We start from the raw sequence: 14568 nt of genomic DNA, 5'->3' as shown, positions 1-14568 counted from the left end.
ATTATGGTGAGTACATAACTTCTTTTTTCACTACAGAACATTATGTTTCACTGAGTTTACCACTTCAAGAAGGGGAATTTTTGTCCATGGTTACAACTGAGAAATGTATGATATTAGATATCATATTGCTTTAGATTTGGCTGTGCTGAGAGGGAGTCCTGAGTCATCATTCCATTTTAAAATTTGATTAACTTGACTGGAAACCATTTTGTTACTTCATTTAAATTCTGAGCTGAATAGAATATTGTCTGCTCATCTCCATATTAATGAGATTTGCATTAGTGGAAGATGTATTGGTAACAAATGCTTCAAATAGTATTGCATCAAAGACAAACCCTGCAAAACCTGAGATGGGAACAACAGTGGGGTTGGCAGTGCAGTAGCCCACTTTACTATTTGAGTTCATTCTACAAGGTAGCTTTTAAATTACAGTACTTAGCATATTGAGAAACTATAGTCTGACAGCCTTTATAGAGGAATATTGTGATTAACTGTGTCAGATGCTTTGGAAAGCTTGAGGAGTACAACACCAACAATTTCACCTTGGTTAAGTTTAATGCACATTGAATCCATGAAAGAAAGTAGCACAGTTTTCAGAATCCATGCCTGGAGAGACACTGCATTGGCAGGTTTTAATTGATAAATGCTGTAAATTCTGGGAATTAATGCATTTTCTAGTATGCTGGAATGGGTGGTAGGATAGCAGTTACTTCATCTTTCTTAAACAGTTTCTTGAGCTGGTAGAATTTCAGGGGAAGAGTGCAATACAAGGGGGGTATTACTCATTTGGTTTATATTTTACACATATGTGGACAAAAAAGTGACAAAAGAGTTGTCCATTTCCAGAGAGGAAGCTTGTGGTGCAGGGCTGTGGTTGACTGTTAGACTCTTGAATAAGTATAACACATAATAGTGCTGAGGCATTATTTGGATTATGTTGGTACATGGTTTGGTGAGTTGAGGTAACATTTTTTGTTGTAATGATTGTGAATTTCACTATATTATGAAGTTTCGTAAATGTAATTATTTTTTTATAAGTGAAAACTAAAAAAACCTCATTATTCTCTTTTCTTGATGAAGGTGTATGAAAACCGCTTTCTGCTAAAGTGCTTGTTACATTCATTAATATCTACATTTTTCCGTGATTGTAGTCACCTGGGCTGTGCCTGAAATTGGTCCAGTGATGATAGTGCACTACCCCACTAAACAAATTTAAATAAATAAATGCATTTAAAGTTTGTGTCCAAGCTTGATAACATTGTTTCCAGCACTTGTTTCACTGAATTATTAGTTCCTTGATTTCTTTGGTTACCTGTGGTAAAGATCTTGATTTGACTTTTCTTTCTAAGAGATTACATGCTGTTGAGTATATTTGAAAAGGCAATTGAAGATATCAGACTGCCTTTTTTTCAAGGACAAGAGATTAAGATGCCCCAGCTGATTTTTGACATGTTTACAATTGTCCTGATTGACATGATCGAAATTTCTATTGCACCTACAGTTGGAATGGAAGTGGGTCATTTATGCTTTAAAGTGGGACCAGTAATCATAGACAGAGTCTGAGAGACTGTTATCGTACGAGTCCAATAAAGTGCGAGGCACTCTGTGTTACACAGTGAGGATGAAAGTACCCAGTCCAGTAAATGTAATCTGTATGCAACTTCAACAGGCTAAGTGGGAGAGTTTCTAAGTTGTTCCAGCCTTAAATTTGGACAGTAGGATGGTGAAATTGTCAGTAGATTGAGTTTAGTAAGCGTTAAAGTTCCATAGTATAAATAATTTATCTTTAATGTTTGAAGTTAATTATTTTAAAGATAGCATTGTCTTTAGGAGAGGGTGATATACAGTCATCAAGCAGTGTAAGACTCTTGCTGTTGACCTTGATTGTCACATACTGTGATTTACACTGTATTGAGAAAGAAAGCTGTGTTGAAGAAGAACAGATTAAAGAGTAAGAATGAAAAATGGCTTTTTCTCCAGTACCTTGTTATACCTGTTCTGCCAGTGCAAATTATAACCAAGAGAAACTTTCTCAGAGTGTGAAATAGATGGCCGCATCCATATTTTTGTGTACAGTGAGGATACCTGGCTTGTAGTGTAATTCTGCAAGAATGGTACTTTGCTACATATTTATTTTTAGACATTGTACATTCGGCCATAAAAATGTGACCTATGAAGAACTACATTTAGATTATGTGTGGTGTTGGGGTACGCAATGTAATATTTCAAAACATTCCTGATCAAGAAAAATGAGAGAGCGTAATCTGTAAGGATTGATTTCTCTTGACAGTAAAATAATGTTTTAATCAAAACTGAAAACTGTTTCTAATGTTGTGTGAAAGGAGATTGCCTGATAATTACAGAAAGGTTGATGCCCTTCTGTATCACTGTTGCAGTATTTTTTACTAAAGGGATTCCCTGCTAAGGGTAGCCCAATGTCCAGTTAGTATACCAAAGCCTTAGAGTTTTGTATAGATGTCATACATCACGCATATGCTCCCTGCTCAAGGCATAAGGCATAAAGGGGATATACAGGTTTACATACCTTAGAACTTCTTTGCTGCCAGTACAAATGCCGTCTTTGATCGTCTGCCTGAACGCTTCTTTTTCTGTCCTGGTTACCAAGCCATATTTCAGGTAAGTGCCCCTTTGGGGTTTTACTCTTATCTTTTCTTACTTTTTTAGGTTTATCAGTTTACATGTCATCCAGAAAGGAAAAATGTCAATGTGGGAGGAAGATTCCCTATAAGAATCGTCACGAGCAGTATATCTTTTGCTTGGGTGCTTCTCACGACCATATGAAGTGTTCTGTTTGCCAAGGGTTTGTCCCTAAGATCCTATGTAGTCATCTCACCTTGCCTATTTACCTGGAGAACCAACAACTTAAATTGTTGGTGCAGGGTGCTATGGTGGAATCTTTCTGTCCCAAAGGTCAGCCGCCTGCCAAGAAGAAGGCCAAAAGAGTCTGTTTCAATTTGGCCACTGTCACACCTCCCCTGACGTCTCTCGAGGCTGGTGAAAGCCCATTGTATAGCCCAGTTGTTCTGTCAGATTCCTCCGCCACGACCGTATCAGAGGCCGGCATGGATCTGACTTCTCAAAAATCCTTGGTGGCTCTGCAGATGTCTGTTATGGATGTTGAGGGGAAACCTCAGCTGATTATTTCAGAGGGACCGAGGGGGATTCCACAGATACTTGTGCAGGAGGAGATTCCCACTATGTTAGTTGAGTGTAGGAAAGGGTCTGAACCTCCTAGGGTATTTAGGACAGATGACCTTCAAAAGAAAAAACAATAATACAAGCATATTTCCCCTGCTCCTAAGGATCCACAACATGAATGGCAGGATTTTACCCAGGGTTTTTTTAATGCACTAATGACCTTAACGTCTCCCCAGGAAGTTTCTGTCCCTGCTCCCCCTAGGTCCTTTACCCCACTAAAGAGGCCTAGAGAGCAAGACTCCTCTGAAGAGGAATTGGATTCTAGGGAAGAGTCTTTGGTATATTCCTCTCAGAATACATTCTCTGTTGGATTATGGCTCTGATGATGAAGATTCTATTAGTCTAGACTCTCCCTTTGAAGAACTCTCTTTTTGAGGATACTCTTTCTCATATAATGGAATTCTTTTTAAATGGGATTGTTCTCAGGTTTCTGGCATTCAGAAGAGGTATTATGAACTCCTCCAGATGGAGTCTCCTAAGTCCTCTGCTGCCCCTCTTGTCTTGGCTGTCCTTTTAGATACCTTTTTAGCAGCTTCTGTGGCCCAAGATTCTCAACCTCCACCCTCTAAGAAACCTGGCAGATTTTACAAGGTGCCTAATGAGTGTACATTTCTCCACAAATATCCATCTAATTCATAGGTTCATAGGTGTTTACTAGACTAACGACCACAAGGGCCTTTTTAAGCCTAGCTATGCATCTCAAATCTCTGATGAGTTCTGATACCCTTAATAAGTTTAAGCATGGACCTGGGAGATGAACCATTTACAAGTTACCTTTTTGCATCAGAGACATAGGTGCCAAACCAGGGAAGAATTTCCGGATTCCCATGCAGTTGTCCAAGTTGCACTTGAATTGGATTAGGGAGGAACTCCATAGACGGGGTAGTCTCTGTGATACATACCTATCTCTCCAGCAGGTCCTGTTTATATCAGAGGCAAGGTATAAGTCTTTAGAATGGGTCATTCTGGTGCTGTTTGTTTTGTGGATATGCTGGAGGGCCATCAGAGTGGGGTCTGACAATGCCCTGTATGCCAGGCATAGATCTCCCCTCAAACGCCTGTAGGAGACAGAATACAGGGACAGGGCCTTGAGGCGGTCTGCATAGGACATATTACTTATGCCCTATATTCTTTTAGTGAGGAACATCTGTGGACGTTCCAGTTGTTGGATATGCCTGGTTAGGTACATACCAAAGGGGACATTGTACTCAATGATAGGTCTGTTGAATGATGAATACAGTGGAACAATGTCTTTCTTGGACTTAGATGCCATACCTTTATTTATAAGTTGTGCAACATAGAATGATTTCCTCACCACTGTAGACACGTGATGATCAAAAGCTAGATTACTATCTATGTGTGTCCCTAAGTCCCTGACTGCTGAATCAGCACTTAAGGTGTGTGTTGTCAATAAGATAGTTACCAGGGATGGTTGACTTCCCAAAGGATACTATTATGCATTTCTTGGCATTTAGTTTTTGTCCATGATTTGGACAACAGTTGTTTGTCTGTGCCAGCCCCACCTGGAGAACATTTGTGTCAGTGTGAGATTCAGTGACCGCTCCTAATTTGCAATCATCTGCAAATTTAGTCAGCCAGAGACCACTGACATTGGCCTTTACTTCTGAGAAGTAAATGCCAAAAAGGAGCAGTCCAAGGACTGATCCATGAGGGACTTCACTTGTGAATGGCCTCTTTGCAGAAGTGACTCCCCAATTTTGACTTCCTGGGTCCTGTCTGTGAGCCAGTTGGCTATCCACTGGGTGACATACGGGTTTGTACCTAACCTCATGAGTTTGTCAACAATGCCCAAGTGGGATATTGTGTCAAATGCCTTGGCCAGGAGTGTGAATGATTTTGCCCTCATCCATTGATTTGGTTACCTTCACAAAGTGACCCTTCTGTGGTGTCTGTCTCTCCTGACAAACCATCTAAGCTTTTGCCTTCTAATAAACTTCTTCCTTCAGACAACGGACAGTAGGGCCATGGAACAGCTTGACAAACAAGTATATACAGCTGCCACCTTGGCCTTTCAGGCTATTAATTACCAGACCCATATGACCAGGTATGTTTTACCCCTTGTTTCTCAGACTGTCTCTGACTTTCCTGATTCTGAAGGGAAAGCCTTGTCCCTCTCTTTACTGGGATTTCACTTTTCAAGTAGCCCACCGTTCTTTTAAATGTAGTTATGATGTAGCTGATGCCTCATCTAGAGCTGCTGCTTTTGGTTCTGTTTTGAGACATAACTCTTGGCTTCATCTCCAGCCTTTGCCTTATGATATTAAGGCTAAGCTCTTGGATGCATCTCTTAATAATAAGAACCTCTTTGGTTCTGCAGCTGCTGAGCTTTTTAAGTCTCACTAGGATAAGGGTAAGGTCCTGCAGTAATTGAAGCATATTTTTTTCTCTCCTATTCCTAAGTTCCAGAGGAATTATCCCTCTAAAGCTGCTTTTGTACACAGACAACCTTGCCCTCCTCCCAAAGGTAAGAAGCGTTGTAGGCGGGTTCCTCCTGCTAAGTCTGTTCAGACTCCCACTTCTCAGAAACAACCTTTTCAAGACAAGTCAGGTTCTGTCTGATTGTTTGCTTCCCCCTTTCCTAAGGCAGGTTCCTTCCCAATTGGATAAGGATCACTCAAGACTCTTGGGTTTTGTCCATCATTCATTAGGGATGCTTTGTGGTATGGTAATCCCTTACTCTTTTTCTGGGCATCCATGAACCTCCTCAGCTTCCTTTCTTCCCAGTACTACTTCAGGGCCTTTTGTCTCAGGGCACCATTCAAGCTATGCCCCCTTTCCCAGGAGGGGAAAGGGCTTTATTCCAGAATGTTTCTGTTTCTCAGAAAACAGGGCAGCTAGAAACACATTTTGGATCTCTCTCAGCTCAACACCTTTCTGAAGATCCCTTCCTTTTGTATGTTATCCCTTCAGACCCTGTTTTCTCTTCCCCAGATTTTCATGTTCTCCTTGGATCTCAAGAATGCTTAGCTTCACATCCCCGTTCATCCCCTTTTCAGCAAGTTTTTGCATTTCTCTGTTTCCTCCTTGCATTTTCAGATCTCTGCTTTGCGATGTGGCCTGTCTCCTCCCCCAAGGGTTTTCACCAAATGCCCTGTTCCTGTGATTGCATTTTGCAGGATGAGAGGGGTTCATATCTTTCCTTATCTGGACGACCTACTCATAGGTTCATACTAGGCTATCTGCCCTAGGGCATTTATAAGCCTAGCCAGAATGTGGTTGGCTTTCGCCACCCATTTTAAATTTATTTTGCTATACCCTTATTCGAGGTTAGTATACTGTGCCTCTGTCTAACAGTGACACAGAAGTGATACCCCGGGGTAAACCTATGATCTCCCATCCACTCATCAAGATTCCTCTTGAAGAGAGTCAATGAGGGTCTCTGCCTAACCTGGACTGCGATTTTATTCTAGAGTGAAGGGAGCCTCTGGGTTATGAATCTGTCCCTCCAGCATGTTCAATTTATTTCAGTGCTGAGGTTCAAGTCTCTCGAGCGCGTAGCTCGATGGGATATGGATTTTCTGAGGTGCAGCATGTCCATTAATTCCGTGTTGGACATGGCTTTATATGTCAGGCACAGATCGTCTCTGAACAGGTGGTATGCCACTGAGTAGAGCTGGAGTTTCTTTAACCGGGCAGCATATGGCATCTGTTTGAGCCCTTTGATCCTCTTGGTGAGGTACTTTTGGGGTCTTTCCAGTTGCTGCAGGTGTCTGGTAAGGTACATCCCAAAAGGGGCATTGTACTCAATTATGGGCCTGGTAAGGTACATCCCAAAAGGGGCATTGTACTCAATTATGGGCCTGATGAGGGATGAGTAAAGAGGCACGATGACCTCTCCTGATCTAGATGTGAATCCCTTCATGATTAGGTGGGCTATATAAAATGTTTTTCTAACCACTTTGGCCACGTGGTTGTCAGATGAGAGATTGCTATCAACTTGGGTCCCCAAGTCCCTAATCATTCAGCCTTCCTCCCTTGAGACCTTGCTTCAGCACCTCCACTATAGTGTTTGTCTCTTCTAAAGCCTGTGGTTTACAGTAAATTACAGAAATCAGTCCTGGTTCCTTCTCAGGATCATGTGTTTCTCAGTTGTAGGCTCCAGACCATCTCTATGCTGGCTTCCTTGCCTCCTCCCTAAGCTCTTTCTCTTCACCTTTTTTCAATCCCTTCTTCCACAGGTTTTGAATACAGTCTCGGAGTTTCTAAGGGCACTAGGTTTCATGGCTTCCACTATTCTAATCCTACCTCTTGCCAGGCTTTATATGAGAAAGCTGCAGTGGTTCCGATAGACATCCTATAGAGTTTCTAGTCTCTGTTCTTCCATGCCTCAAACTCAAGTTTCAGTGGTTTCATCAGTTGTCTCTCAACCCAGGACTTCATTTGCAGCCCCCAGTTCCCTCTCATTAGCTTTTTTGGATGTCTCAGACACAGGGTGGGGAGCCTATTTCGGTCCTCCCAAGGTCCATGGTCTTTGCTTCTCTCATCAGAGGTCAGACCACATCAGTATCAAGGAGATGAGAGCTCTCCCTTTTGCCCTTCAGACCTTTGTTCCCTTTTTCTTCCAGGGCCTCTCAAACTCTTTACAGACAGTACCACAGTGATGTTGTACATCAACAGGCAAGGGGGGGGGGGGCATGGTCTTACCTTCTTTGCAGGATAGCTCTTCAAGTTTAGGATTTAGCTATCCAGTATCAAGTGACTATTCAGGCTGTCTACATTCCTTCAGAGCAAAACATTGTGGCAGACTCTTTGAGAGGTCCAAAACACAGACTCATGAATGGATTCTTCACAGAGATGTGTTTCTGGTCACTGGCCATCAGTGGGGTTCTCTCAAGTAGGGTTTTTTGCTCCCCTTTGAGCAGGCAACTTCCTATTTTGCAGTAAAGTTCCTAGACATCTGGCCTGGAAGGTGGATGCCCTATCTTTTTTTGGAAGGGGATGTTTCTCTGCACTTTCCCTCCCCTTTCCCTAATTCTAAGGGTCCTGCTCAAGATAGAGCAAGACTCCCTAAAAATCTTGTTGGTGACTCCCTTTTGGCCCAGCAGCATTGGTTCCCTCTTCTTCTGCACCAAGCCAAGGACAGTCACCACAAGTTACCTCACAGGATGGGCCTACTCACACAAGGCAGGGTCTCTCTCATTCATCCTCACTTGTCCATTCTTCAAGTGACATTGTGCATGATACAGTTTTGATCCCTTTTAGGCACATTTTTTCTCAGGATGTGCTTTGGGTTCTGCAGGAGGCTAGGAAACCCACTACCAAGAAATCATTTATATCCAAATGAAAGAAATTTTCTGTTTGGTACCTTGCTTGTAACCAGGATTTACGTTCTTTGGAGATCCCTCTGGTTCTCTCTTACTTGTATGAATTGCTGTATGCTGGGTTAGCATATTCTTCTGTTAAAGCTCACCTTTCAGCTGTTTCTGTTGTCTGCCATTAACTCCACCTCTGGCCTTTAGGTTCAAGGTTAAGCAATTTCTTAAAGGGGTCCTAAATATCAGACCTTCCAGGAAGCCTATTTCACCTTCCTGAGACCTTAATTTGTTCTTGAAAAAAATACTCAGGCTCCTTTTGAGCATGCAGCTTCAGCTTCCTTACAGCCTTGTACATGGAAGACCGTTCTTCTTTTGGCCCTTATTTCAGCTAACAGAGTGTTTGAACTCCAGACTTACGGCTGTTTCTCCTTTTTTAGTTTTTCATAGGGACATTTTGTCTGTTCAAACTAATCCTTCTTTTATGTCCAAGGAATGAATTGTCTCTTAATCAGTCTGTTAATCTTCCCTCCTTTTATCCTTCTCCATAGTCTGCTAGTGAGAAAGTTTTTCACACCTTAGATTTGCATAGGCAACTCCGATATTATTTAGATAAAATTAAGGCCATTCGCAAGTCTGAACAACTTTTGTTTCCTTTCATCCCAGATCTCTAGGTTTTGCTGTTTATACACAAACCATTTCTTCATGAATCTCTAAGGCCACTTTTTTTTGTTACTCCTTTCATGAGAAAAGCCTTTCTGCCTCTGTAAATGCTTATTCTACCAGAGCTGTAGCTTCCTCTGGTGCTTTTTTCAAAGGATTGGGTACCAATTAAATCCTTGAGGCTACTACTTTGACCTCTGTCCATACCTTTACTAAGCATTACCAGTTGGTTCTTGTTCCAGAGCAAGAGCTGTCTTTGCCAGAGCTATCCTGCTTAGGCTTCTTGAAGGCTCTTCTGGGTCTTCCTCCTCCCATATCTCCTGTTGAGCTGTTGTACTGTCCCTCTGGTAAACAATATTGCAACAGTGATATGGACATAGTACAGTTGTGTAAAATCTTATAATAGTAGATTTCCTTCCATATCACTGTTGGCAGTATTCACTCCCTCCTTCCTCCCCATTCTACTGTACTTCTTTCTTTTTTCTCCTTCTGGATGCACATGTTCTTCCTATTTCTTAGGATTCTTGTTCCTCTGGGTCCATGCAGTTCTGAGATATGTTTGTCCATATTTCACCTTTATGCTTTGTGTCTTGAGCAGGAGCATACCTGTGACGTATGCTGTCTATATAAAATCCTAAGGCCTAAGGTATACTAGCCAGACGTTGGGCTACCCTTGGCAGGGAATCTCTTTAGTCAATAATACTGCAACAGTGAAGAGATGGACATCAACTTTTATGGTACGATTTTACACAACTGTTCTTCATTCTGTTAACATTTTGAGTGGCAAAAGGCATGTTTTGTGATAGAAGAATAGACTTCAGGTTCTGTGACCACTGATTTGCTTATTGTGCATTCTTGCATGGGGCAAGGTTCACCTTGTTTATTTTTGTAAAGAATGTAAGGAAATTGCCACCAGTCATCTCAACCATTTCAATTTCTATACTTTAAAGTGTTATGTGAAGACAGTAATTTACTTTATATCTTAGTTTTTGTGCATGTATTGTGTATTCACAAAAAAGTTGTGTTGTTTCTTTTTCTGAAACCTGAGCTCATTTTCATTTAATTTTAAAGACTGATGTGTGTTGTGATCCTTTTATCTGTGTGAGATGCTTTTGAATTACATTACTGCACCATCAGTTAAGGTGCTCTTGTGTGATTCATAATCTTAAAAAGTGCCTCTGAGAGGAGATGCAGAGACTAAATTATAGGTGAGATCTCTTGTCTGCGATGTAGATGGAGTATGTTTATAAGACCAAATAACTGAAAGTTCTGCAGGAAACAACGATGCATGTTATTTAAAAGATCTCTTATTTAAGTCCTCACTGCTTTAATTTGTGTATATGTATTGTGAGGCCTTGTTATGGTACTTGCTTAGCATAGTTTTTAGTGTGACCCCATTTGTTTTTTTTTTTTTGTTCTTTTCTGTATTACTTTGTTCATTTCTACAGAATGCAGTAGTGCTACTGATGTGTATTTGTAAAATGAAGCTTAACCAGTTGTACCCAGAAAAAAGTATTTCCACCCCACCATATGGAATGCACAACCCTCCAGGGTTGCTTTGTATGTGGAATATTGTATTTTAGCTTTTTTTATAGATTGAATCTTCTATTGCCATATTGTTTTTTTTCATGCACACTTGCTTAGATTTTATTCAACAGTATAATTATGTAAAAATGTCTGTGTTTCATTTATTCTTTGTTTACTTTTATTATTGTAATTTTTTTACCAGCAGTGTTGTATTAGATCTTTTGTCAGGGTATTTTGCATGGTAACCTAGCAAGCAAACACATTTTCATATACATCAGTGGTCTGTAATTTTCTGTCCCTTTTGTATATCAAATTCACTGAGCTTAATACTGTGATGTAAAACCCATTGTAGTACGAAGACCTGAACTGTCATATGATTGTTTCTTCTTTTGTTTTTCTTTATCTTTCAGTGTCCAGTAAGGTATGATACTTTCGACAGTTTATCACTTAGCATTCCGGCAGCCATATGGGTATGTATTTGCACATGTATATTCATAAACATAGCTCATTTTAATGCCTAGACACAATATCAGTTTTTTAAGCATCTAAGCCTGTCAGTACATGAAAAACTGTTATAAATTGTGTAACAGAAGGCAAAAATGAGGCACAGCAGTTTTTAGATATCACACAAGGCGTGTTGTACTGCATTCCTACCTTTGAAACAGGAAGACTAGAAGCTTATGGCTTTCATGTTCATACAGTTGCTTATATGGGTGCTGTGTTGTTTGTTGGGTAGTTTTTAGATGAAACTGGAATCACTGAGAATGTTTCAACAGTGCCTGGGTTTCTTAGAAAGCTACTGATTGAGTAGTGTCAAATCATGCGACATTGGATGTAAAGAAGTTTTGCCTTTCCACTGGTGTTGCACAGTCTTGGATTTGGTATATTTAAAGATGTGGGGGGTGCAGCATAGATTGTCTTTCAAAAACAGTCTTATTTTAGTTATCTGTTGACATCGATGCACGACTCAGGTTTTTTTTTTTTTTTTGACTGATTTTGTTTTAATGTAGCTTTCACTGATTAGTCATACACTCATTCATACACATATTGCAGTACTGGCACTCCAGTGCTAAGCTGTGGTCCTTGAGACAAGACATTATCCCGTGAGGAGCATCATTCTGAGCAGTTGGTAACTGAGATGTATGAAGAAGACACCACGAAACTTGGCCATTGAAGAGCAAGGTCAGATTTATTTCATAAACAACTTAATGCATAACCATACCGACTAAGAGTCATAAATACAAATAAAATTTAATAAAAAAATATAAAATAAAATCTTTGGTGATGTTTTTTTTCCATTCTGCGGTATAAAATTAAGTCCCACCCAGAAAAATTAACTCATTCTTTTTATATCATAATCACTTTTGTTGTATAGAGCTTATCTACACAATTCCGAATCAGAGATCTTAGTATATATGTATTTATTTATTTATATTTTTACATTTAATATCTGAGTTGGTAGTGTGGTCCTTAGACCCTTTTCAGACATGCTCTGGGCCTATAGCCAACAGTTGTAATAACAGTGAAATAGATCAAATAGCAAGATGTTACAGAACTTGTAGGAAGAAAAACATTTGACAGTTAAGCCAGTTTTTGATATACATTAAGTAGCTTATAGTATATCTATTTACATTCACAGAATTTCGTATGCAAACACGGCAATTCTAGGAGAGACTATCCAAGTAAGGCTAATATTTTGGCCAAGGTAATTACACACTGGTCAGTTTCATTTATATAAGCTTTGGCTGAGAACTCAGTTTGAGGGTTTACAATTGTACGTCAGATTAATTGTATAGAAGGCTGTCTGACAATAGAAAAAGAGTTGTCTTGACTCATTTAGCATGTATCATAGCCAGTCTCACAAAAACATTTAAATTTATTTTTATTTTACAAATGTTGCTTAAGAGTTTTTTATGAATGTTTTTGATGTTTTTTATACCTGCTGGTAACTCATTCCATATGTAACTGGTTCCATTATGGATATAGCTTTTTCATCTATCACTGGTTTAGATCTAGGTCTGTTCAGTGTTATTAAATTGTCTTGGCTGTTTCTGAAAGAGTAGTTTTGATCTCTGATCTGGAGTAATGTTTTAATGGTGGGCATTAACCCTGCATAAGAAATTTCAATATAAGGGGTCTTAAAAGGGATGTGGCTCTGCTTGTAATTGGCAGCCACTGAGCCTTTACTTACAGCATACAATAGTAGTAGTTTGTTGCAGACGGTAGTGCAAACCTGAGTATTCTGTTTTCAACTATTTGTATTTCTTATATATTCTTTTGCAGAGTGTAAGAAAGGAAGGGAAAGGTTCATTTCAGTTTTAGGAGTTGGAACATTTTTGACTATGGACAGTCATGATTCTGGGCAGAGTAGATGCGAAGATCTGTGGCAACGTTTTAGTTGTGCCAATACCTTGTTGGAGATTGTCTCAGTCTGTGTAGCAAAGTTAACTGAGGGGTCGAGGTATTTTTTTTTTTAACATTTGGTATAACATTTCCTTTTAGGTCTGTTGTGACTTGGAGGGGTTCACTTCTTTAGAGTAGAGAATATAGTATTAGTTTTGGAACTAGTGAGTTGCAGTGTATTATTAGAGATTGCAGTTTACTATTATAGAGCCAATTGCAGGGTTTGTAAGATTATGATTGGGTGTCCTTTGGTAGTATTTTGCAGGACACTTAGTTTTTAATTAATTGTATAATTTGCATACAGCATCAGTTTATGATTAGGCAGGTCATACATGATGTCATTCAGGAAGACTGATGGAATATAGAGGTCCAAGGACTGAGCCTTGTGGCACTCCTGTGTTAAATGTGCCAATTTTGGAGAGTGAGTTGTTGGTGTAGCCCTGGAAGGGTCTGTCCATTAGGTAGTTTCTAATCCAGCTAATAGTATTTCACCAAATTTTAGTTTGTGCAATTTCTGTAGTAAAAGTTTACAGTTAACTATATCAAAGACCCTTGTTAAGTTGACAAAAATGCCAACAGTGATAAGCCTATCATTGATGCTGGTGTAAATGCTGTCAGTGGCAGATAGAAGTGCTATTTGAGTACTAAAGGAGTTTCTAAAAACATGCTGTTGATGACAAAAGGCCTTAACTGTTTATGTGTTTGAACAGTTGCTTGTAAATTAGTTATTTTCAAATATTGTGGGTATGGGACATAAATTAGAATTAGGTCTGTAATATTTCAGGTAGAATTAGTTTTAGGCAGGGGATAATAACTGAATGCTTTAATGCTGGTGGGATAATACTGGTAGTTAGAGAGGTTAAACATGTATGCAAGTGGTTTTGCAATTGATGCTGCCATAAGTTTTAAGAATTTAGGACATGATTTGTTAAACTTTACACCTGAAGTATTTAATTTGGAGAGTAATTCCTTGATTTGTTTTTTGGTTATAGCTTTGAAGTGAATGGTGGCAGCATAGTTTGGTAAGGGTTATAGATTTTTGTGGACTCTGTATTTTTATATCAAAAAACATTTTTGTCTACCTTGCTTTGCCAGCTGTACTCAGTACTTTTGCACTACATTTCCCTTTTTGGTGAATTGAACAAATATCACAACAGAACAGATAATATTGCTGAACCATGAGAAGTGCCATAAGGCTTCCTAAATCCTCCAAGATGTCAATAGACATTATTCTAATCATAGGCACTAAAAGCAAAAAAAAAATCTTTATTCCCTTTACAAAATTATGATACAAATACATTCATATTTATTGAAGTTTCAACATGTATTGTACATATTTCTGCAGATGCATAGAACTTAATCTGTAAATGCATTACGAAGTGGTTAACTAGCAATGTGTAGGTAGTTTAATGACACAGGCAGAACATGAATTAGTGCATTTAAAAGGGATATAGAGAGAAAAGAACAAAGTTAAAGTAGCAAA

At 39.4% G+C, this 14568-nt stretch overlaps 1 protein-coding gene across 2 annotated transcripts in view; it reads left to right on the top strand.

The window, feature by feature from the left end:
• USP30 (ubiquitin specific peptidase 30) overlaps nucleotides 1-14568 on the top strand; it is an 811144-nt gene that overhangs the window by 441522 nt on the left and 355054 nt on the right. For both annotated transcript variants that reach the window (XM_044068521.1, XM_044068522.1), the window contains exon 8: nucleotides 11093-11152. In XM_044068521.1, the coding sequence (XP_043924456.1) occupies nucleotides 11093-11152 (60 nt within the window). The remainder of the gene's footprint in view (nucleotides 1-11092; nucleotides 11153-14568) is intronic.

The sequence above is a fragment of the Protopterus annectens genome, chromosome 4.part0 (genome assembly GCF_019279795.1).
Source record: "Protopterus annectens isolate FY-2018-M chromosome 4.part0, PAN1.0, whole genome shotgun sequence".
NCBI lineage: Eukaryota > Metazoa > Chordata > Ceratodontiformes > Protopteridae > Protopterus > Protopterus annectens.
This window is presented reverse-complemented; position numbering and strand designations above follow the sequence as displayed.